Source organism: Dryobates pubescens, chromosome 16 (assembly GCF_014839835.1).
Source record: "Dryobates pubescens isolate bDryPub1 chromosome 16, bDryPub1.pri, whole genome shotgun sequence".
In the NCBI taxonomy this organism is placed as follows: domain Eukaryota; kingdom Metazoa; phylum Chordata; class Aves; order Piciformes; family Picidae; genus Dryobates; species Dryobates pubescens.
This window is the reverse complement of record NC_071627.1, coordinates 11,932,789-11,957,714: the sequence shown is the minus strand read 5'-3', so window position 1 is coordinate 11,957,714 and position 24,926 is coordinate 11,932,789. Positions and strand designations below refer to the sequence as shown.

At 44.7% G+C, this 24,926-nt stretch overlaps 1 protein-coding gene across 1 annotated transcript; it reads right to left on the bottom strand.

Annotated features, from left to right (window-relative positions):
• Window positions 1-4,949: 4,949 nt before the first annotated feature.
• Window positions 4,950-24,164, bottom strand: GABRP (gamma-aminobutyric acid type A receptor subunit pi). Its single transcript, XM_009905750.2, has 10 exons — window positions 24,105-24,164; window positions 19,365-19,454; window positions 17,651-17,763; window positions 15,494-15,561; window positions 13,890-14,107; window positions 12,281-12,363; window positions 9,814-9,951; window positions 8,510-8,662; window positions 7,811-8,004; window positions 4,950-7,005 (listed from the first exon to the last, which is right to left on the bottom strand). The coding sequence occupies exons 2-10, from the start codon at window positions 19,418-19,420 to the stop codon at window positions 6,691-6,693; spliced, it is 1,338 nt and encodes a 445-aa protein (XP_009904052.1). The 5' UTR covers window positions 19,421-19,454; window positions 24,105-24,164; the 3' UTR covers window positions 4,950-6,690.
• Window positions 24,165-24,926: the final 762 nt, after the last annotated feature.

Genomic DNA, 24,926 nt, shown 5'->3' with positions numbered 1-24,926 from the left:
TTTCATGAATCTCATCATCAGTGTGTTAGCACATGAGGTATAAGTTAATTCTACTGTAACATGATTATTAAATCCATTACTCAGAGGCAGGAGATCCGTAATTAACTTATTCTTGAGCATCAAGTAAATGATTCTGCTGTGAGCTTTAAGATAGCCATTGTTCACTAATATGCAAAATACAGTGGGGCTATTAGACTGTAAGGCTGTGTAATTAAATTATAAATTGTGCATATTTTAATAGCATATATTTTAATTATTTTGTTTGTAAAGTTAAAATGGAGAGTCATTAATTTGGGCTTTTTTTTTTTTTTTAAGGTGTTACACATCATTTACCAAAAATGAAAACACAATTAAATGTCTGGCTCCCGCCTGTAAGTTGGCTGGTTTTATGTAAGGCTCTGGCTAGGCTTTTGGTGACTCAGCTTGGGCCTACCTCCAGCATTGGTGACTATAGATTTCTCCTGTTTCACCTTTCAGCATCATCTTTGTTGGTGGCTGTAGGCTTCCACCCAACAGACTGAAAAGTGATGCTAGCTCTGATTAGTGGCCACAGAGAGCTAAGTGTTCCTGTGTGTGTCTGCCCATTTCCTAGCAAAGAGAGGGACAGGAGACGGATGGGAGGCAGACAGTTTATTTGCACCTGAAGATGACACTGGTGGTGCTACTAATTGCCTCTATCAGCAAAGTTCTTGGAAAGAGCAAATCACAGGGATTCCTAGGAAAGCCAAACAGAGAGAGGAAGGCCTCTGAAACTTGCAGACTGAGTACAGTGATTTTTCCTGGCAACCTTAATGTTGATGGATAGGACAGTTTGCCTTGTCCAGTTTATATAAGAGCAGCTGATATAAAATGACTTTATAGCTGGATATTTATGAGAAGTTTCATTTCAAATAATACAGTTTTTGCCTCTGGCAGTGCTGTGGCTTAGCCCTGTTATTACTGGGAACTAAATCTTTAGGTTATTCTAACTATAACTGCAGGGCCTGTTTGATCTACCCAGCACAGTTAATATTTTCCAAAGCAATGGAATCTTTATAATGGAAAGTCTCATTAGCAAAAACTACCTATCCCAGAAAGCAGCCAGGAAACCAGGCAGTGAGAGGGAACTTGGGGGGGATTTTCCTTTGGCTTCACCTGCTTTCTGTCACACAGCAACACTGAAGGAAGTAGTGTTGCCAGTACAGTGGATGTACAGGAAGACTGTAACAACCCTCATCTAGAAAAGCAGATAGAAACCAGTTTCTGATAGAAAGCAAAATTTGCTCAGCTTGTTTCTGCTGCCTATGGAGAGTTCATAAAATACTCTTACCTCTTGAGGGTACTCGTATCTCTTGAGGGAAGCAGGACTCACTTCCAGTTCTAGACACTCCTGAAGGCCAGCATTGCTCTGAGAACTGTCCTAGCTCCCCCAACTGGAATTTAGAGTGAATCTTTCCTGTTTAATGCCAGAACAAGAAGTGGAGCCATGGCAGCATGTTGCTGGGAAAAATCTGAACTGATCATATAAACCCCAAAGTTTCTGTCACCACTGGGTGGGGGGCAGAGGCAATTTCTGTATCTGAAACAAGGTACTGCACGTGGGCATAGGTCTCAAACTGGATAAACTGAAAATTCTGGACTGGTGGGAGTACTGGGTCCTCCTACAGCAGTGGTAAGAGCCACCTGCATGGTGTGACCCTACCTGTGGAGCTTTAATTCTGTGTTCTCTGAAGTTTAAGAATTTGTTTTCTGGAGGTCTCAATCCAATGAAAAGACTACCAAATTAAGAAAGTTCTACATGTTTTGTAATTTAGTGGAACTGAAAAAACACTGATACATATACAGGCCATTTCCATCCAAATCCCTCTGCTGGTAGAGGTTTGGATAAATGGAGGGACTCTTCAGCATGACTGAAAATAAAACCCCTACAACATACCGGAAAACATCCAAACCAGATGACTTCTGGATTCATGGCCTTTTGCAGGGCCAAGGTCTCAGGTCATGCCTCCAGCCAGTTTAGTGCTAAGCAGATGCAGCTGCTCAGCAGACCCAGCTGAAGCCATTTCCCTGTAAAGACACAAGTCAGAACCTCACAGTGCTGGTACACCCTGAATCTGAAAATCTCTTTCAAAGCTGCTAATATACGCATACCTCTGCTTAAGATCTAGGATCTCCCTGTAGGGGACATTAGACAACCCCCTTTCTTTTTGCACTCTGCTGTTCATTTAGCTCAACTATCAGGGATGGTCACCCAAATGTCTCCAAAAATATGTATTCCCTGTTTGCAATCTTAAGTACCTGCACTAATCTGATGAAGAAAAGAAGACATAATGCAGATTGTTGTGTCCAACAAAGCAGCTTGCAGTTCAATGCTGAATTCTGCAGTGAATTGCTAAGGAAGCAAAACAATTAAAAAGTTTCAAACCACAGGAACTTTGAGGAAAAGGGCTAAGACACAGATTTCAAAAGGGGAATGAGAAAGAAAGAAAAGGCATCACATTCATTACAGGTTTACCACCTCAGATTATTAAGCAGCTAATTGCCTGATCCCAAGTGTAACGCAGGTTGTAATTTAAAGCAACTTTTATTCATTAATGAAGAAAAAAGTTGTGTCAGTGAGAATTTGGAGACAACCTGTGCCAATTACCAGCACTAAACAGCCTTTCCTTGTAAAGACCTACCTTGCTGGCTGGCTGCATGTTCTGACACTAAATAGGGCAAGCAAATGAGAGTGGTTTCTGCTACCAATTTGATCAGTAGGTTTGACATGGAACTGGCCTTTTAAAGATGCAAAGTATTCCTTAGAGCAGATGGTAGTGTTTGCATATACAAATACCTTTTGGAAATCATAATGTAAACCATATTCTCTGAAACAATAGGATTGCTGAGCTGAATTCTTCATCCTCCTGAAAATGAAAAATAACATGCTCCAAAGCTCAGACTGGCTGCTGCTGCAGCGGGACCAGCTCCTCCTTATGCTGGGGTGAAGTGGGCATGAGTTAGGGAAGAAACATGGGGAGGGGCATAGAAGGAAGCAGAGGGATGCTGGGATCGACTAAAATGTGACATTTCTCTGTCACTCACTGCTGCACTCTTAGACATACACATATTGGCTCTAGAGAAGGGCTGCAAATGGGCTGTGTTAGCCTGGTTTACCTCTCCTCTGTAGTGCAGCTCCTTCATATTTTAAATTGGATAAGTTTATCTTCAAAGTGCTTGATGTTGCTGTGGCTAGACTGCTTTTTGTTCCTGTGCTAGCTAGGGCAATTCTCCATAGCGCATTATGAGGCTTTCTATTCTCTGGGTTGCACCAGGTCCAAGCATCTGCATCTCTTGAGAGCTCCTCAAGTCACCCGTGTTCCCTGACTGCTGCTTGCTAGCCTTTGTGCTTTTCTGTGCTAACACGCATCCACAAGCATTCATCCACAAAGGCTTAAGTAAGTGCAGATGTTCTAAAAAGAGAGACATTCCAGAAGCTGCAGCTTTAGGAAGTACATGCAGTAAGGACAGGTTGCAGCGGACCAGAACATCACTACAAAGCAGAACTATCTCAAAAAGCAAGCCAGTCTTTTCCTCCATGCATTCACATTCTGCCAAGAGCACAAACGACCTGCCGCTGTGATGGACTAGTAAATGTTAGGGGTAACTGTCCTGTGGTGTGGCCAGATTCATGGTGCCAAGTTCCCTCAGCTCTGCAGCAGATGTGGTCAGTGGGAGGTGAAACAGTTCCCAGCTCAGGAATCATCAGCCTAGAGGCTCTCTCAGAGGGTGAGCTGCTGCTCAAAACGCCTCCTGTTCCCTGTAGAGCCTGTGCAAGGCTGAGCCCTTGGCAAAGCAGAGCTGTGTGTAGTGCTTACCTGTGGCTTAGTTCTTACCTGCAGCTTACATGTTACACACCAGTCCTTTGTGGGAAAGCCTGGTTTTCAGCTGGTGTTTTGAGGTATTGGGGCTTTTCTTTACACACCAATAAACACAGAAGCTGTGCTGTACTCCACACCTACCAGGTTATGAAAGTCTCATTTTGAATTCAGTGGTGCATCTAGCTTGTGGTGGACACAAGACACCTGAAAGAGACAGGAAGGGTTATGCAATGCATCATCCTGGCTGCTCTGGGTTCACAGTGCTTATCAGTCGCTGCCCTTTGCCCAGCATGATGTGTGGGATGACAGCAAGACCAGTAAAATAACACCAGACTGCCCCAGGACATCAGGGCAGTTAAGCTGACTTGCTTCATTGTAGGATGTAGTAGCAAAATTAATTTTGGTCCCTCTGACATGCCTAATGTACCTGCAAAAGGATCAAGGCTAGGTGGGTTGCTTGCTTACTTTGTCACTGGTGCTTGCTGAGCATCAGTTTGACCACTGAAATGGCTTTACAACCACACTGTGTGCACCCCACTGAGGTCAGAGTTAATAACCCATGTTACAGCAGAGCTATACAGGGGGCCAGTCATGTGTAAGGTGTAGTGAAGTGGTGAGATCCATCAGTGACAGAGAAAATTATATGTAGGAGCAAATAAAACTAGAGTCCATACTTTCTAGACTTTAAGAGTTTCCAAAGTTTCCCCTGTCCAAGCCAACAACTATCTTAAGAATATTCTCCTCAGAGAGCTGAGAAGACCCCTCCTTGCCCTACTATCTTCTGCCCCTCACTTCCTTCCTAAAGGTACCAAAATCAGCAATAAATGAGACTAGACAGAGCGGAGGCTTTTCAAGACAACACAATGTTCACTAGGTTGGGCCGATAAAAAGCATTTTGCTGCAGAGAGGTTTAGCTTAGAACAAGTCCTGAGCAACTTCAGAGCAGCAAAATTGTAAGGAGAGGTGCACCTAATGAAAGCGAGCCCTGTGAGTGGCAGGCTGCTGTGGTGCACAGAGAAACTCCTTTTGCTAACTCTCATGTTTGGTCAACACATTAGGGTGGTTTAGTTGTGTTTTAAAGAAAGAAATTGACACAGAAAGAAGGCAATGATTTTTTTAATAGAGGATCTCTCCAGGGGGTTGTGTTCATATCACTAACATGCACTTTATTACATTTTATGGAGTGGACTTTAAATGCCAGGATATACAAGGCAACATTTCATTATTGGAGTTGGTGTCTATTCACTTGCCCTTGCCAGTCTGTTCCCCTTTGTCTTCTCGTGCTGCTCTTTGTAAAATCTATGATTTATGAATATGTGCTTTAGATCCTTCCCAATACAGCATGGTGAAGTGGTTCGATAAAAAGTTATTAAAGTAGAAACAAAGAAATCTATAGCTTCACATGCTTTGCCCACCTTCTAGAGCAGTCCCCAGGAAGAGCCTTACACCAAGCAGATACTGTGTGCATGAGGCTGTAATATAAGCTAGATGCTGAGAGGCCTCCCTCAGCCAGAGCTCCTGCTGAACGGCAGCCACTGTGGGCAATTAGTTTTGTCTACATAACTGCAAAATTACACCTTCAGAATCTCAGAGCTGCAAAGACCAAAAGTGGGGTGGGAGGTGGGCAACATGCCATAAAATGTTGATTTTAAAATCAGGAAATAAAGACTTCCAGTAGCCTTAAGTACATGGTACTAAATGGCATTTTATTCTCAAACCTGAATTTGTGCGTGTCACATTTCATGTATTTTTAAAACAAAGCTCTCACTCCTGCTGATTGCAAGAGAAACAAAGCTGACTGGCAGTCTCCAGAGCCCACCTGGAATCTGAATTTCTGCAGAAACCTGATGGTGTTTCAGCCTAAAACAGAGAGTGAAGGCTGATCTGGATCATTGTACCTCAGCCCACGCACGGGCTTCTCACCCAGCAGCACTGCTGACTGGCTGCAGCTGCAAAGCCATACAAAAGAGGGGATGACAAATTTGCCACTCTTGCATATGACTGGCAAGAAGTCAGAGCAGTAAAAGCGGAAGGAGAAACTCTCCAGGGGGCAGAATAATCTGTTTGTGAGGAAGTAATGGAAGGTGGTAGAATCAGTCAACTGCGGCTTTGACAGGGGAAGTGTAGAGATGGGTCACAGAACAGTTTTGCTGCCTGTTTTTCATGTTCTCAAATCTCAGAAAAACTGCAACTCTATAAATAAAGGGTCCTCCATCTTCCCATGGGTCTGACAGGCATTAGAAGTGACCCCACAGCTGATGTACCAATGCCAGCAGTACTGCAATTCCCAGTCTGGCCCCACATCAGGCCCAGGACAGGGTGGCATGTGGCAGCTATTCCTTTGTGCAGGCATGCTGCTGCCTTCAGGATCCCCTGCTTCAAAAGAGCTATTGAGACAGCAATCACAATTCCTATCTTCCTGTTATCTCTGGCAAACAAAGAATAACAGCTACAATCCTGCTTCCTCTTGGAGGTGTAAACCAGAAGGTTCCAACCTGCTTCAGACTACCCAGATCATTTTGCTGCCGGTAGTGTTCTGTGGCCTGCCACATGCAGTCCTACACACTCATCTCCAGCCAGGCAAGAGGGTGGATGCTGGAATGAAAAGCAGGAACAAGCACAAGAGCCCAGCACAGCCACTCAGCTGAACAAGCTGTTGTCCAGAGTCAATGCTGCTAACGCTGAGGCACCAAGGCTTTGCATCGTGCACTCCTCACACACACTTCTGCTTCATGCCTCAGGACACACAACAGAGCAGTTTGCCCACATTGGATTCACTGAGGTTAGACACCGATGCCCACTGCAAGATTCCTCTCCTGCTGACGTGGGTGAAAGAAGCAACTAATTTCTACTAGAAATATAGATAATAAGCCCAATAAAATACATTGACCAGCATGAAAAACAAAGGAAAAAGAAGTTTGGAGTAGTGGTCTACATTGCTGGGATTCTGAATTGTGAAATAACCAATCAGCCTGTGGATTTTGTTTCTCAAGACACATTTGATTTTCTCACGAGTTTTCATGGTCAGGTCGCTGCAGTTAATGTTATCGCTGGAGATCTCAATGCTCGAGAAGCTGACTTTCCGTTTATAGCTGGAGAGGGAGCTGTTGAGGATGTTGGCTATGCTGACTTCTTCCATTTCCTTAGTGAGGTCATTTGCAGGCCCCTAGGAAACAAGCGTGTACAGTTAGTTTTAGGGTTTGTCTTCTGCAGAGGAAGAGTGCTTTAAGGAGAGTGTAAGGATAAAGATCAAAGAGCAGGGCTTCACATGTGTCCACACCAGTATTCAGACATGCCTTTCAGCTGCTGCCTGGTTTTAAAAAGAATCACAAAGCTGCCCACTTCCACCACTGTGTTTCTAGAGGTGTTTTGAGCTCTTCAAGCAAGTCTCATTCTATGTCACTGAGTACCTCAGCATCCTTCTCCTTCTTCATGTCTACACTGTAACTTAATGGCTGCATAACTCAGCATTGATGCGAGAAACCTCTTTTCCCTCTAGAGAAGGACACTGGGTGACCACTGGACTACAGTCATACTTAATTTATCACACTGAAATGGAACATTCTTTTTCTCAACACCTACAGAGCACTGCAAGACTGATGGCTGGTACTGTAGGGGCCAGCTTTCCTCTGGCAGAGGGAATGGCCTTCCAGATGGGTGTCTGAAGTCAGAGTTATTTCAAGGAGGTGTGTTAAGCTACTCTTTGGCTGCATTTTGGAAGGAACAGAGGTGCTTCATGCTCCCTCAGGAGCTCAGCTCAGGGCTACAGACCCAATTCTAGTGGTAGGCCAAAGGGCTTTCCTGGATGTGGTCCTGTGACTCTAATGTGACTGTCAGCTAAAGCTGCTCTGTATAAGTCTCTGTCAGGGACACAGCAGTCTAGTGTAGTTCATATATTTGTGGTACACAAATGGAGGACTCATTATTGTTGAACCAAGAGAACCAGGCTTATTAAGATAAAAAGGCTTTACCTCCTGAGGTGTCTTAGCTGTACAATTTTGTGATGAGCTGTAGTGAGCCACTGCATATTCCACAAGGGCACCAAAGATGAAGCTGAAGCAGATGCCAAGGTAAACATCAATGGCCTTGATGAAACAGTTGGTTTTTGAAAGTGAACTTCGTGAGCCGATCATCAGAGTTGTCATGGAAAGCACTGTTGTTACTCCTTGTAAAGCAGAAAAGGAAAGACTACTTGTTGTGGACATTCTGAAGAAGGCTTGGCTTCTGCACATTATCACTCTGTTGCTAGCCAGACAGAGCATATCACTTACCAAATCCAGATCACCAGATGCAATGTTTTTGTAGCCCTAGCTATTAGCTTCACATAAGCTCTCCCTGCCTTTGACAACTTGGCTCCAATAGGCACTTGGCTTTTATTTTTCTTACTTTCAGTAAAAAAAATTAATAAATCCCTTACCCACTCCTCCCCCCCCAAGCACAGCACAAACAATATGTGCTCTGTCCTCTTCTCTGCTGTGAATCCACTTAGCCGTACACAGCTCTGTGAGTGGACAAGAGTAACAGCTGCAGGGTACTCTCCATGCTTTGTGCTGCTAGCCCAGCTCTCCACAGGTTAAAGCAGAACCTGAGCAGACCTTTTGTCACTGAGCAGAGAGCTCAAGAAAACTACTGTCTAACAGCCCTCTTCTCTTTCCTGGGCAATAACTGACCAATGCAGGTTCTTGCAGGCACTGAATCCAATGTGATCCAAAAAGAAACCCAGGACAACATGACGAGCAGGGTGGAGGGTACATAGGTCTCCAAAATGAAATAAAGGACATTTCTTCTCAGCTCAAACTGCAGGATCAGTCGTGGGTAACTGCCTGTTCATGGAAGGAAGAAACACAGTGAACATGAGATTCTAAAGACATTTGAACTTAAACTGGAACAGCCCAACACTAGCCCTTCAGCTGATGTCCATCCTGGGAGAAATGTTACTTACACAGCCTTGACATCTTGCCCTGGAAGTCATGCTTACCTAAGATGCCCTAGGCAAGAGGACACACATGCACACAGCATTGCTGGGCAAAAGGCATCTAAAAGAACGTGTGGTTTGTAAAGGGACTCCTGAATTTAACCCACAGTGGAAATACTTTAGAGCGGTATCTTAGAGCCGAGGAGGGCTGATGGTTCCATCTGCTCTCTCATACTCAGCACAGCACATTACTCCCCTCTCTGAAGGGGCACTGCCAAGTTCACCCTTACCTGATGGCTGAGAAATAAACAGAAGATTATTCTCCCTATTTCAGCAGGCCCTGGCTCACATCCCAAAGCATCCCAATATTTTAGCATTGCAGGGAGTTAGCCCCTCTGTATTAATTAAGGACTGGTGATCTTTGATAGCTGTTTCTTTTCGTGCTCAAAAAAGTGCAGTCAGATTTTAAAAATCAATTTGTTGTAGCACTGCCATAAGGGCTGTGGGGCTGGACTGCAAGTGTTTGCAGGAGAGATTTCTGCTGGGCAAACAATAGTTCCCTTTGAAACGTAGAAACAAACCCCATGTTGTCCCAGGGCTGTGTACACTACAGCAAACAACAAAACATTGTTATTTTTAAAACCTGGTCATTCTAAGGAAGTGTTGCCCCTTTCATAGTGTCGGTGACTGCAGAGAAGAGTCTGTACTTGGATAATGAAAACGACATTGAATTCTGATGATCTTATTCCATCGTGATGGAATTGTAATTTACAAACAAAAGCATATTTTAAAGGGTAATTTTACTCCCAGTTACTGTAAATGTGGCTCTCCATAGTACTTATAGTTTGCACGAAGTGAAAATAGTGTCTCAAAAGCCTCATCTCTTGGTAGATTTTTGTCTTACACAAGCTGCCACTAACTGGATTTCACCAGCTTTCTGTCCATCTGTAAGATTTGCTAAAGACTTGCTGCTTCAGGCTTGAGTGAAGAGATCCTGGCCCACAGAAGGGAAGGGAGGTGGGAGAGGAAATACTCTTGCTTCTCTCTTTCACTATTTACCTGTTTCTTGCTGTGACTTCGAGACCAGGGTATAGTAACGCTCCACCGCGTACTGAGAGAGCCGCAGCTTTTCTATGCCGTGGACAGAGTCGTTTCCTCTCAGCCACGTGAAGGTGACATCATTTTCATCATACCCCCCTGAGAAGAACATACAAACCTGTATTACTGTGGTGTAGCTGGTAAAAGCTATTGCTCTGCCTTGCCTCCTGAGTGTGGGAACACAAACATGATTCAGGCATTGCGGGCTGGCCAAAAGCCCTCTGAACTGTGTCAGACTGCAGGTGGACATTGGGTGATCTTACCCTGTTGGACTTTGACTCTGCTGGTTCAACAGGGGCATGTGCCACTGCGACTGATGCACAAGATGCAGGGCTGCTGAGAACCTGCTTCAAGCATTTACATGCAGTACTTTCAAATAACAAAACATTTGAAAAGATAATATAGTCCTGCCATCCAGAGTTTGATTATGTGCAGCAAGGTGAAAGTATGGCAGCAACCAACCCTCAAACATAATCTCTTCAGTCATGGGAGGGGAGCAGGAGAAACACAATAGTTAAAAAAGAGAATACAGAGCCCATTGAGCCCAGACCAGGTAGCAGAAGCAGATTTCACTGAACTGTCTATTCAAGTGCTTGAAATATCAGCAAAGGTGTCAAGAGTCAAGAGCCTGGAGCTGAGAGCGCTATGAGGTTATCAACCAGGCTGGGTATGCACTGTCCAGAAAACTTGCCCATAAAAGCAGCTTTTTCTAGAAATTGTTCTTCCTGTCCTCAAAGGCTAAGGTCAAATAAGCACACCCAGCATTTAGGCAACACTGAATTCCTGCCTCAAACTGGTGGGACAGATGAGATCAACAATTCAACCAGTTATCAGTAAACTCCACATATGCCAGCTGAGTAACTGCTTCCAGAAATGTAAATAATGGCAGACCATGACCTCAAGTTGGACCGAGGGATACCTCAATCTGCAGGATGAAGCTTGTACTGAGTCACCAGCCTGCCATTCACTTCAACCACATCACTTAATTTACGAAACAGGCCCATCAATCTCACTAATTTGATCTTTTATTAAGTGCCCTTCTTTGTGAAAATGAGTAGGGATGCTTTGATTCGGGTAATAGCCTGTTTGTCCTGGTAGGAGGAATAAGATGCAGTTGCAGCTCTATGTTTATCTAATTGTGTTTTTCTTATTAGACACAAATTACCAGAGCTTGAGTGTGATGAACTCCTAAATTAGGTGTCCAGGGTACGAATCCCTGTGTAGAGGCCTAAGCATGTGGCTTTGCAAAGTTTCTAAGCAGTTTTATAAATGGTGGTTACTGGAGAAGATTTTATAATGAATGATAGATTGCTGTTAATTTATCTGGCATATATTGAAGTAGCATTTTTTCTGGGCACTTATCCTAATGAAATCTCCAGTGGGCAATGTGCTTGTAATTTCATTGGAATTATACAGCAACTGAGCATGATGTAGGACCCAATCACTTCTACAACTGGCCCAAACAAGCTGTGCTTTAGCAGAAGAGGCCAATCATTATTATTTCAGGAGCTATTCTTTGTAATAAAGTTAACCATGGTGAGCTAATATGATTTTAATGTGAAAATAATATGTGCTTCCCAAGGTGCTTCCTGCTGCAACCCCAGAAGTTAAAACCTGGTCTTTCCAGCACTGAGATTTCAGATGTTACTTTCTGTGACATGAAGTGGGAGATGGTTGCTTGATTCTTGTGGAACTTCAGAGCTACAGAACAGCACTGCTGCTCTTGCTGAGCTCCTGGCTAAGAGCCCTGTAGTGTCCCAAATTTTCCTTCAGTCTTTCCTAGACAGCTTTGTCGTGGATGAGCTTTTAATATAATTGAGAGCAGAACTTCCTGCCTAATCCTTTTCTTGAGACTCCCAAAGCTGAGACTCCTCTTTTTGTTGAAGGTCTCACCATCTGCATCACTGTAACAGACAGCCCTCATGGAGAGGCATATACCACAAAGCTGGGGGTGCTCTTAGTCTCAGTCCATGAGTTGAAGAGGCATGCTCAAATCAAGAGCTACCCTTGGCATTGTCATGTTACAGTGGAAGTTTGTGAGGTGCAGTTTGTTGTAGATACCTCAAAATGTGACAAGTTGTTCCTCCATCACATGTGCTTAAGTCAGAAGTTAGTTTTGAAGCAGCTATGCAAAGCAGAATGAATTTTGAAAACCAGCTGTTCTTACTTCATCTTTTCTGTGCATAATTGAACTATCTATATTTTAATTATCACTCTTGTATATACATTGCGTGGTGGCAGGAATCCTCTAAACTGTGGACACCACAACAAGTTTTTGTTTTCTTTTGAACATTAGCATTAGTAGCAGAATAAAAATCTATTCCAGAAGACCCCTGTGATAAATCCAAATATTCAAGATGCATATTTACATCTAAAGAAACAAATTTAAAGAAAAGTTATGATTTTTTTCCTAGAATGTTCTACTTACAACTCTCAAGCTGCAGCCTGCATGTTTGTGTGTCCATGGGGTATTTTGACAGGTCCATGTTACAAGCGACAGTGGTAGTAATTCTGTAGGAAAAGAATCATAGAATGGCTTAGGTTAGAGGGCATCTCAGAGATCACCTACTCCAACCCTCACGTCATGGGCAGGGACACCTCTTCACTAGAATTAGTAGCTCAAGGCCTCATCCAACCTGGCCTTGACCATCTCCAGGGAGGGGGCATTCACAACCTTCCTGGGCAGCCCATTCCAGAGTCTCACCAACCTTATACTGAAGAACTTCTTCCTAAGATCAAGTCTAAACCTACTTTCCCTCACCTTAAAACCATTCCCCTTGTCCTGTCACTAGACACTCTTATGAAAAGTCCCTCTCCAGCCTTCATGTAGGATCCCTTCAGGTATTGGAAGGCAGCTCTAAGGTTCCCCCAGAGTGATCTCTTCTCTAGGCTGAACAACCCCAGCTCCCTCAGCCTATCCTCATAGCAGAGGTGCTCCAGTCCTTGGAATATCATTATGGCCCTCCTCTGGACTCACTCCAGCAGCTCTGTGTCCTTCTTATGATGGGGACACTAGAACTGGACACAGTGTTTGAAGTGGGGTCTCACCAGAGTACAGTAAGGGGCAGAATCCCCTCTCTTGCCCTGCTGGCCATACTCCTCTTCATGCAGCCTAGGACACGCTTCTCTTCTGGGCTGTAAGGGCATACTGCCAGCTCCTGGGGAGCATCTCCTCTATCAGCACCCCAAAGCCTTAAGTTTTAGTAAATGTTTGCAACAAAATATCTGTTTTCCAAAGCAAAGTAGAACACAAAGGCTGTGCTTTGACATATGGATAATTCTGACCTATGACATAAATGGACTGATAAACTGCAGAGGGCCCTCCTTAGCAAGGCAAGTTCTCTGTTGCCACCTTGATGGAAGTGTAACTGAAGCAGGAATTTGGCTTTGCTGTGATAGGAGATTTGGGGTAGATTCCTCTGTTTTCCAGTGCTACAGTTTGCACATTCTAGTCACCACTTGTCACCCAAGGCACACTAATTATCTGCACACACAGTCTGTGTTGCTCTGCTGTGGAGGGTAAATGAGTTCTGCTGTGCAGTTCAGGCAGCTGGAACAGTTTCTGCAAGCCAAGAAGAGCTAAAACAGGTGGTGTGAACTGCTAACATGATTACAGCATCCATTTCTGCAGCACAGCTACAAGCAGACTCTTTACTAAAAAGCAGAAATTGTGGCTACATGGCACTGGATAAGCAAAGAATTACCCACTTTCTGTTAAAATCTTACTGTTGTGATGTCCTCTCTCCATTCCTCTCCTGCCTCCATCTGACTCAACTTGCCTTGGGTGACATCTAACTTCCTGATCTTTCTGAGCAGGCACTGTGCTCAGGATACAGCGTGTGCTATGGTGGGGAATCCTGATCACTGACTGGTATTTCCAGGTGGCCAGGACAGGGCATAATGGATCATAAGAGTGTGGCCACGATTGGCTTGTTGACCGCAGTCTCATTCCCTGTGAGAGCTGGCATCTGCTCCTGTCCAGCCCAGTTCTGGAAACCTATTCAGAACATCATCTGCAAAGTCAGAAGCTGACTTACCTTAGGGCATACAGGATAGTGCCATTGGAGAACAATCTTATGAGGCGGTTGCCCACAGTGACATCGTGCAGGAAGGACCTTTTTGACTCCACGATGTATGTGTCTGGTACCCAGAGCAGTTCCACCAGGCGAGCGTCTAGTGTGAAGCTCTTGTTGCCGTGAAAGACCAGCCGGGGGTCTGTCCAGCGCTGCCGCAAGTATATTGTGGCTGTGTAATCCTGGGGAGGAGAGGAAACCTCTGAGCATGCAGGCCCAGAGTACCTGTACAGCATCACTGAGGCTGTGCCACCTGCAGCAAGAGGCAGGACATGCATTTCTTCAACCTGCAAAGCTTCAGATGCATACAATAAATGTGATAAAAGGACAGTGAAAAATCTGTTTACTGTATTACATCCCTCACACTCTGAGGGGTGCTGTTTGAGGAGCAAAGGTTATTCATTCATTCACAGAATGGGCAGGGACACCTTCCACTAGACCAGGTTACTCAAGGCCTCATCCACCCTGGCCTGGAACACCTCCAGGGAGGGACATCCACAACCTCCCAAGGCAGCCTGTTCCAGTGTAACACCATACTTGTTGTAAAGAATTTCTTTCCAGTCTCCAGTCTAAACCTGCCCTCCTCAACCTTTAATCCATTCTCTTTCACCCTATCACTACAAGCCTTTGTAAAAAGTCCCTCTCCAGCTTTCTTGTAGCCCCCTTCAGGTACTGGAAGCCTGATGTAAGTTCTCTCTGGAGCCTTCTCCTCTCCAAGATGAACAACCCCAACTCTCTGTCTCCACAGGGGAGGTGCTCCACCCTCAGTACTTTTTACTTTCTTCAGTGAGCAATTATTGCAATGTGTATGTGAATAACTGAACTTATTTAATTTATTGGAGAGGAGAGGAAAAAGAAAGTCAGTGGTTTCTTGAAAAGTAAATCAAGTGTTGAGATTGCTCCTGACTCAACTTCTTTTGCTTTCTGTTGCCTGTTTGCCTGCTGTTTGGACTGAAGGTATTTGCTAATTTACCAAAGTTGCCTGCAGCTTTGGTCAACCTGAAATAGGAATTTTCAGTAATCAGTATCTGAAATCCAGTTGATGTCAGAAGTGGAAGGAACCAGACTTATCAGTGGTGGGAAGATGTTCTTTGGGTTTTTGAGAATGGTTTTGTGTTTGTTTGTTGGTTTGGTTTTAATTTTTTTTTACCTCAGGGCAACCAGTCCTTTAAGTCTCAGATGGTCACAGCTCAAAACCTCCTTGAGAAAAACCAAGAAACCCTGTCTGTGGCACCCCTACCCTGCACTGAGGAAAGCTAAGGGAGAGGAAGTGCCACACAGGATTGATTGCTTCCATTTCCAAGAGGCCTGATTTCCAGGAGGTGCTGAGTTTTTGACTAGTAAAGCCTTTGGAGCCATCTGTGTACTTACAAGCCCACATTACTCCGGCATCTATATAGTCTGCAGTCATAAGCAAGCCCTGTTCTCCTCACACCTTTGAAAGTGGTCAGAAGGCACAGAAAAGCAAAGCAGCTTGAACATGCCAGTTTGTCTCTGTGCTGAACCCACAGGAATGTGCAAGTCTCAGTCAGATGCTGCTCTTCTCTCTTACCAAGGCTTTCACTCACCATGTCACTCTCAGATATACTGGAGATGCTGGCGATGTCCAGGCTCATTGCAATTTGAACAGGCTCTCCTGTGCAGGGGGAGAAGAGAGAAGGGAAGAATGAAAGGCACTGGAATCAAACTCCTCAGGGTGCTGTGCAGTCTGGGCACTGCTCACAGGATCCCATGCTGCTTCTAACACTGCAGAAACCCAAGGGGTTAGGCACAGACTCAGAGCATTAGACTCACAAATGACACTGTGGTCCAAAATAAAGTCATCACAATTAGGGAGCTGGAGTTGGTGATGGTAGCAGAGAACAGATACTCACCAGCACTAGCTGCAAGGATGAGCAGTTCAAGTAAGCAGAATTTCAGTGGCAATTACCAAGGTGCAGGTAGTCAGGGCCAGTGTGCCCCTCAACACCTGCACAGTGGCAGGAGGGGGTAAATCTGTAAAGAGTGTTCCCCCCACAGCTCTTCCAGGACCCTTCACAAGCAGGTAGTGATCAGCGTCTCTGCTTCTCAGAGAGCAAACACTAAGGTAGAGAATTCAGAGAGTCCTGATTCCATGCACTAGCTTAACAACCAGAAGCACTACAGCCTTTGTCTGCTTTTAGTCATTATATTACTGCTATATTTATAAGCAAGTTTTCAGCGCTCAAGTCTTGACCATCTCCCATTTTCAAATACTAACTCCTGAAATCTACCACGAGAGGGCAGCTCCTTCCCAGGAAATGTCAGAACTCAGCAGGTGCTGCATGGCAAGCTGGCTCCAAGGAGGGTCTGCACTACTACACCAGCAGAGAAACAAACCTTCCCTTGGCCTGTGCTGGTTTGTCTAATCCCCGGTATGAATCTGGGGCTCTGAAAAGGGTACAGCCCTCTCTGCCTAGGTGACAATACACACAATGCCTTCCCTCTTGGGAAATGCTGAAACAACTTTTTATCATCTAATCACATTTAGGAAATCCAGGGGACACAATTTCTGTATTTCCTCCCAGGTGGTGGTTTTGGTTGGTTTTTTTGTTTGTTTTCTAACTGATTTAACTCGGAAGAGGTGTATATATATTTTTTTTAAGTAGCTGTCATTCACATCCTCTGTCATGGTTTTAGATATTCAGATAGTTGAACTCACTCAAAGTAATGACCAGAGGCTAGATCTGTGAGGACTGAGGGCTGCTGGAGGAGGCCAAACCAGAGTCTTGATCAATTTTAATATTTATGGCTCTAGTAGGCATTGGCAGGTATAGATGCACCTTTGTTAGGTAATTCAGAAGCATCTGTTCACTGATGTGAGAGAATCTAGGGGAGCTTTACTGCTCCTGCATGAGATCAGACATTCTAGGCATAACAAGCTGGTAAATTCTGAATTGTTCCAGAAATTTATCACTGTGGTCAGAAAAAGGAAGAAGCTCAAAGCTACCAGTAGCAGATGGTCAGTCTGCAGGAGCTACAGTAGGAAACATTGACATCCTGGTGAAAGCTGATGGGGAATTTTTATGTTGAACATAGTTTCATTAATGTGGTCTGGCAAAACCCCAAAATTAATAACAAGAAGTTTTGCCATGGCTGTTTTTAAAGCTTCCATTGATAATTTTCAGGTGTTGAATGACATTCTGAGAAACTCCCCACGAGTTCTTACAGCACTCACCTGGAAGGACCCCCAAATTGGTCAATAGCTTCAGGGAGGTTCCTAAATACCTCACTGTCCTTCAGGTGTTTCATGAGGGTTTAAGCAGATTTACTTTGTGTCTGAGTGTGAAGTGAAAGCAGATGTCAAAGGTCAGTATTCCTGGCAAGGAGAGTGTTTTTCTTCCTCTGCAACTGTCATCTACTAAATAGATATACGTGAACAAAAACAAAGCAGTAAATCACAAGGGACAGACTGAACAAAGCAGAATTTAGTTACTCTGTCAGGTCTTTCATAAAGATACTGAGGTTTATAAATTCCCTGTTCTTAACCCCATAGATGGACATGTTCTCCTGCCTCATATATGCACACACAATCTATTCAAGACAAGAGTGGAATGCACAGGAAGGACGGCAGCCTTGGCTACTAGCTGATTTAAAAGAAACACAACCTTGTAAACTGAGGCATCCTGAAGAAAGCTGAAAACACGCTCTCTCCTCCACATGAGCCTTAACAGACTCTTCAAACAGCCAACACAGAGCCAACATACCACCAAAGTAGGGCCGGAGGTATTTGTTGTATCCCATGGTGAGGTTCTGAAATCCAGGGAGGGATGTTGTGTCACCACTGCGGGAGCTGGATACGTGACCCAGGGAGTACCTTCTGGGGGCGCAAATAGAATACATAGAATAGAATACATAAAAGAAACCAGTTTGGAAGAGACCTTCGAGATCATCGCGTCCAACCCATCAACCAATCCAACACCACCTAAACAACTAACCCATGGCACCAAGCACCCCATCAAGTCTCCTCCTGAACACCTTCAATGATGGCAATTCCACCACCTCCCCAGGCAGCCCATTCCAATGGGCACTCACTCTCTCTGTATAGAACTTTTTCCTAACATCCAACCTAAACCTCCTCTGGTGCAGCCTGAGACTGTGTCCTCTTGTTCTGGTACTGGCTGCCTGACCAACATCTGCCTGTCTACAACCTCCCTTCAGGTACTGTTACACGTGGCCAGCTATGCTGGGCACATCTGGTGTGTAGCCCCAGCTGTGTTTCCAGCTTGTGCTCAAACAAGAAAACAAACTGAAATAATGAGCTCAGTTTTCTTGTTATGGCTGAATAGCTGGCACTTCAAAAAGATGGGAAAATAGCAAAGTACTTCACCTGATAGCTATAGGTGTGCACACATGGTAGCTTAAGGACATTCTTAGGATGTTGCAGACAAATCAAGCAAGTTCTAGACATCCCATAATTGCCCCCTTCCCACTCCTTCTTGTACAGTCTATATAAGGAACAGACATTTTACTTTCCTCCTGCTTCTGACAAATCTTACTGACCGACAGCTCCTCCTCTCTCATCACTAGTCTCTGACAGCAGCTTTCATCCTCCTGTATTAGTGTCAGGCAGTGTCCCCACTGCTACTGCAAGGAGTAAAACCTCTAAGTAGACTGGGAAGGGAAAGGTGGAACAATGAGCATTTCAGAGACACCACCTTGTGGGCTGAACCAGCCTGAGCTGCTGTACTACAGAGGGGTCAGCTCTGAAATACAGTGTCAGAATCAATGCCTTGTGGATGGACAGTAAAGCTAGTACCTGGCATTATGAGCCTGTCACACAGACAGCTGGAGAGACAGAGCTTTGCACTGCAGAAGGGGAAGGTTTGTGGTGCAGTGTCCCTCTGTCGTCATGTACTCACTTGATGAAAATGTAAATGAGACAACTGTTAAGAGTTCATCAAGGCACAGTGCAGGGCTGAAGGAGGTGGGAGGCAGTGCCTCTGCCTCTCCACAGAGCAAGAAACTTGGCAAAGCTCTGATAATATTTTTTTCCCCCATCTGCTCCCTTTAAAACTAGATTAATAGTTCTTGGGGTTCTTCTGCAGGTTTTAGACCTAGAAGGACTTTGCAGCAGAACAGAACCAGTTTGTGCACAGCATAAACATAAACCATTCAAAAAAAGCAGGACTTGTGTTTGCAGGACTGGTGATAACCCAGCTGGGACCCCCATGGGAGGCATTTCCAGTAAAAACCGTGCTGTTGTGGCCCTCAACAGGAAATAAGGGTTGCACTGGTAACGTACATACTGTGCTCTGGGGACTGATGCAGGTTACTGTCTTCTGTCCCTCATCACTTCCTACACCTGGCTTTCTTTGGATGGGCTGGACCACTGGAAGGAAAATTTCCTTTTGACCCACATTATCTGTATGAAACATAGTTCAGACATTCCCTGGAAACCAAAGCAAACACTCTGCTTACCTTTGTGTTGGAAGGAAAAGACACAGACTGAAGTAGTAAAAATATCTGCAGAACATCTCTGAAGATTATTTCTGTATTTGCTCTGCCTGCCTGTGAAGCACAAAAGAAAGGCAAAGTTCAGTGGTTTAAGAAAAACTATTTTAAGGGAAAGAAATAGGGGAAAGAAAAAACCCCTGTGCAGTCAGAACCCCACTCTGTGATGTTTAACACTCCTAGCACATAGTGGCTCCTGCCCTTTTTTTCTGGGTTGTGTCATTTTTCAGCACTGTGCTATCTTAACACTTCCACATAAAATACACTAGTGACAACTCAGGTCCTGAAGTCCTTGACAAGATCACCAAATTGTAGCTGCCACTTTGTTTTATAGGCTTTTCTTCTTTCAGCATGGGATGGTAATTAGCTGCTGCTGAGAATGCCACCATGAGAAGGGATTTATTAAACAGAAAATGTTTAGGTAGATCCTAGAGGCAGTACGACTGAAGACAAGGGAGATCCTGCCTGCATCTTCAGCATCTTTTAGTCCAGGGCTACACTTACCAGCTGCACACAAGTGTTTCAGTTCTGTGCTCCATTAGCTTGTACCTGGGATAAACCCATGCTATTAACAGTGATGGTGCCAAGTCACTCAGCATGCAGTACAGGATGAAATCATTCTACTTTAAATGAGTTTCGTTGACTTTTCTGGGAGTGGAACCAAATCCTGGCGTCTGGCCCAAAGCTCCCATGGGCTTCTGCTGGCTTTGGAGCAGGTGCCATGATAGGCAGCTCTTACCTGTGCCTGCTCTGCATTTTTTCTCCCTGCCTGAAAGGCTGCACCAGCTGCACAGCTTTCCCTGAGCATACTACTGGCACTCTGCCACACAGCCCGTGTGTGCTGCCACAGGAGCTGCTGATGATGGGTGGTGAGTGTGGCACTGCTAAGAGAAAGTAGTTACTCAGCCATCATTAGTCTGAGATGAACACAGGTCTGCTCTACCTGATCCACTGCGCTCTTTGAAGTGTGTCACAGATTTCCTGCAGCTTCCAGCAAGGCAACCTCCTTCTTGTATGGAGTCTTCCTCTCGATTATACTGTTACAAATTGGGAATAACTGTGCAAATCTTTAGTCCCTGTGCCTTGGCACCAGTGAGAGCAAGATCCCAGCCTCAGATTTGGTGCCTTTCTCACCATGCATGGCATTTAGGGACTCAACTTCAAACCTGGCCATTCCACAGTGACCCAAAAATCAGGAATTGTCTGCTTGGATTAGCACAGCCCAAAGGATGTTCTGCCTTCTCAGTTAGTTGTACAGCTCTGGTGCTGTGCAATGGGACAGCAGTGCTCCAGGCAAGTAAAATGTGTTTGCCCATACAGAGCCAGGAAACCACCGGAACACTGAAGCACCACAAATGCAGGGCATCCCACTAGAGAAATGTGCTCTAATATTTGTCCACCCTCTGGATCCCTAACAAGGCTTTGCAGTTCTAACTCATCCTCTGAAAGTGGTGTTCAGTTGTTTCCAGGTGTCACTGAGTACTCCTCACTATAGTGTGAGAGAATCATTCACCTCCTCACAGCAGTATTAGACCACAGTTTTGATGGGCTTAGTCCAGGTAGTTTAAAGAAGAACTTCTAGAAAGAAAGGATAATTTCACAAATTAGAATTTAGTTAAAGCATGAGAATTCACAAGCTTCAGCTGAAGAGCCCCTCAGAAGCATCCTTCACAACCCTGTTTTGCATGGGGGCTGTAGTTATTGGCATTCTGGTGCATCAGAGTAAGTTTCTAAACAGTTTTATTCTACCTGATCCTAGTTACCAAGAGCTTATTCTGAAAAAAAGAAAGGCAGATTCCATTTATTTTGATGATTGACTAATAGATGAAGACCTTTTATGCAGTAGAAGTGTTTTTTGGCACTCTGTTTTGTCTTCAGTTAAAGTGAAATGAGCACTGCAGTATGTGCTACTGCTGCCTAGTGAGGACAGCTGAAATAAATCAGCTTGGATCCATTCATAGCTGCTGCTGCTGCTGCCACAGACGTGAGTGAACTTCAGAGTCTCCATTTCTTTGACTCTGCTAATTCTTTGCAAAACAAGGAAAATCTTGTTTTCGTTTTTCAGAGGATGGCCATAGAGATAATAAATACATCAAAAACTGCAGGATACTGAGAAGGGGATCTTCAAGAGCTAGACATGAGACATAACAAAGAACTTATGGGCAAGAAAAAGGTGATACCAGTGCCCAGAGCTGAATATAACCAAAGCATTTATTTATCATTCAGTGTATCAATGCAATTGCAATTCTGCTTCTGTAGTGCAGGAGCTTTTATCAGAGGTTACCATTTTCATTATTCTAACAGGAAAAACAAAACAAAATGATGCAAAACCCCAAAACAACAACAACAATGAAAACCAAACCCAAACCAAACAAGGACAAAACCACTTTAAACGCTGTTTAATCTGGCCATTTTTCTCTGATTCTGTGAAAGCACAGCACAGGCTGTACCAGAGCAAGAGTATTCATGAGGGCAGTTCTAGTACAACTGGTGTAACCCACAGTGACATGCTCCGTCATCTCCACCAGTGCTGAACTGGGAGGGAAGCTGGCCAGCACCACTGCAGTCCTGCCTCACCTCCCAGTTATTGTCTTTGTCTCATTGCACAGAGCAGCAGGTAGCATATTCTCTGATTTTCTGCTGGCTGATGACAACCCAGTGCCAGGCAATGCCAGGAGCATTTAGCAGAATCTAAAAAGCCACCCTTTAAACTTAGTTCAGACTAGTTGACTAAGCTTAAGGTAATAATTCACCAGGTGATTTTACTGGACCCAAATGGCTCTGAGGTAGAGCAAGCAACACAGGCACTTGTGCACCTCAGAATAAAAATTGCCTAGGGATAGGGAAGACAAAATAACTACTGAAATAAAACCAGATTGAGTTGAATTTGCCCATTTAGGTGCTGTCTCTATTTATTACACAAAGTTAGGATTTTCATAATGAACTCAGGCATAATTTGTCTATTTCCCTCACACTGGCAGTGAAGCTCTGTGGGAAGCACCACAGACTGCTTGTGCTGCAGGCAGCAGTGGCTCACAAGCAGTCCAGGGGATAGCCTGTGTCCTACAGGCCTGGTCCTCATGCAAACCCCAGGACACCTAGGATACCTTCACACCTGGAACCTCAGTCCACCTGAATCAAACACCAGTAAGAACACCTGTGACAATTCTAGGCAACCATTTTCAGCAAGGTGTTTTCACAAGTGCTTTGATTCCCAGGACAAATTTTGATGGATGTTAGGACAAGGGGCAGTGGTTTAAAACTGGTGCAGGGTAGATTTAGGTTAGTCATTAGACAGAAGTTCTTTGCAATGAGAATGATAAAATACTGGAAAGGTTACCCAAGGATGTGGTTGAGGCCCCATCCCTGGAGATATTCAAGATCAGGCTCAATATGGCCTTATGCAGCTTGATCCAGTTGGAGGTGTCCCTGCTGGGTGCAGAGGGCTTGGACAAGATGACCCTTGAGGGTCCCTTCCAACCCAATGCAATCTATGAATCTGTGATAGCACATGAAGACACTCATCTTAATCTTGGACATGGCAACAGTGGATTGTTTGGCTCTGCTGTGTCTTGGACCTGCCTTCGAATGGTGCTGCACAGAGAAGGGTGGATGGAGTCAGAGATTCCCCTTTTGCTCCTTGTATTCAGTCCTGTGGAATAACTCTCCAGGAGAACATAGCTACACCATCACCAGGAGTTTCCAGCTTCATGACTGCTTCTTGGCTACACCATTCTGTGCTGAGCTTTCTTTGGCTACTGATCTGAAGGCAACAGTTGCCAAACACAATTGAAAATGATAGATGCAAAAACCCATCATACAGCCTGGCATCAGACTTTGCTGCTTTTGCCAAAATGTCACTTCAAGGGCAACATATTTGTTTATCTAGAAGAGGTTTTGACTGATTTAAGGCAGATATAATTTGTCTGCCCTTTTCAAATGTTTCTTCTTTTCTCCCTGCCCAGTCTGAGCTGTGAGCAGTTGTCTGGATATGAAAGAAACTACTCTGGGGGTTTTGTAAGGAACCGTTCATGGCCACAACAGCTGCAGTGAAGGAGTCAGCAGTTCTGACCTCTCAGTTCCAGCAGCAGCAGGCATGGCTGAGGTGACTTGCTGAGGCTATGGCACCTGCTTGCTGGAGGCAGCCCTAGCTGTGTTTTGGTGCAGGGCTGACCCTCAGCCCTTGCAACAGGTGACAGAGCATCACCTGCACTCATGAGGAGTGCCTGGCTGCGTGGGACAAATCAGCATCAGGCTCAGACGGTCACTGAGCCTTTTGCTGATTGCACATGCACCAGTACTGTGTGTGCTATGTACATTTATAGAGACAGAGTTTGTACCTAGTGCTACTCGTAGCAGGAGGAAGGGACCCAGGCCTGTTAATTGACACCCCACAAACTGCGGGCCTGGTTCCCATCTCTGTTATTCCAATGACAGTCAGAAGCAGCTTTGGAACACAAAAAGGGTTTACATAAAATTAGATCACATCCTTACATAAGGATGCTCAAAACCATGCCTGAGCATGCATTTATGTTTTCAAGATGCAGACTCTTGCCCTTCAAGCTGTTGGCGGGAAGTTACAGCTTGTGCTCACATCTGCCCACCCACAGCACCCAGGTCTGCCTCCAGCTTTCAGGCCTGAGTTCTTTCAAAGCATACTGAAAGTCTGAAGTTATATCAAAAAGAAAGTTTCTGAGATTTACTTACATGAAGTGAATTCCTCCTCCAAAATGCCAGCCTGGGCTTCTGTTTGGTCAATTCATAGAGTCTGTTTAACACAATGTACAAAACATTTAGAACTGATTACAATTTTATGCAGAAGTGTGGTGTGCTGCAGGCAGCTCTTTTCCTCCTGCACTAGATAGCTTCTGCCTATCTCTAATCTTCACTTGCCTGCAATTGCCAGTCTCCAGTGGCTGCAGATCCGTCAGCTTACAGCTGTCTGCTTGGTCATGTTGTGCAATGACTTCAGGTTTCATTCACCCAGCAGCCCTGCCCCTCACAGCAAGGAGGGATCCAGGGCTGGGTGCAGAAGGTTTATCTTCCCTTCTCCAACAGGCAGGCAGGTCACAAGCACAGCAACGCTGCTTTCTATGATTTTGCTCTCTACTTGCAAGCCTTGTAATTGTAACCCTATATATATAGTCCCTCCCACCTCAGCAGTTCCGCTCCCTGAGTCTCCTTCATTGTGTGTGCAGGTATTTTACCTAATTATTCGTGTTCCTATCAGCTGAGATAAGCACACAGAAGATTAACTCCCTCACGGGGCACCATGTGGTGTCCCCCGAGGACCTTCTGACCTCTGGGTGTAACCAAGAGGATAACGACTGCGGGTACTTGTTACATTAACATTAAATAAAGCAAGGGTGGTTAATTGAGGATCTCTTCTGAGTGCTCTGCTCAGTTCTGGGTGTGCTGGAGGAGGAAATGGAAAACAGAAATTAATTATTATGGAAAGTCTCACATGAGCAGAATCTGGAGAGGATGAATGAGTGTGTGTCATTTAAACTGAGTGGAATTAGAAGGGCA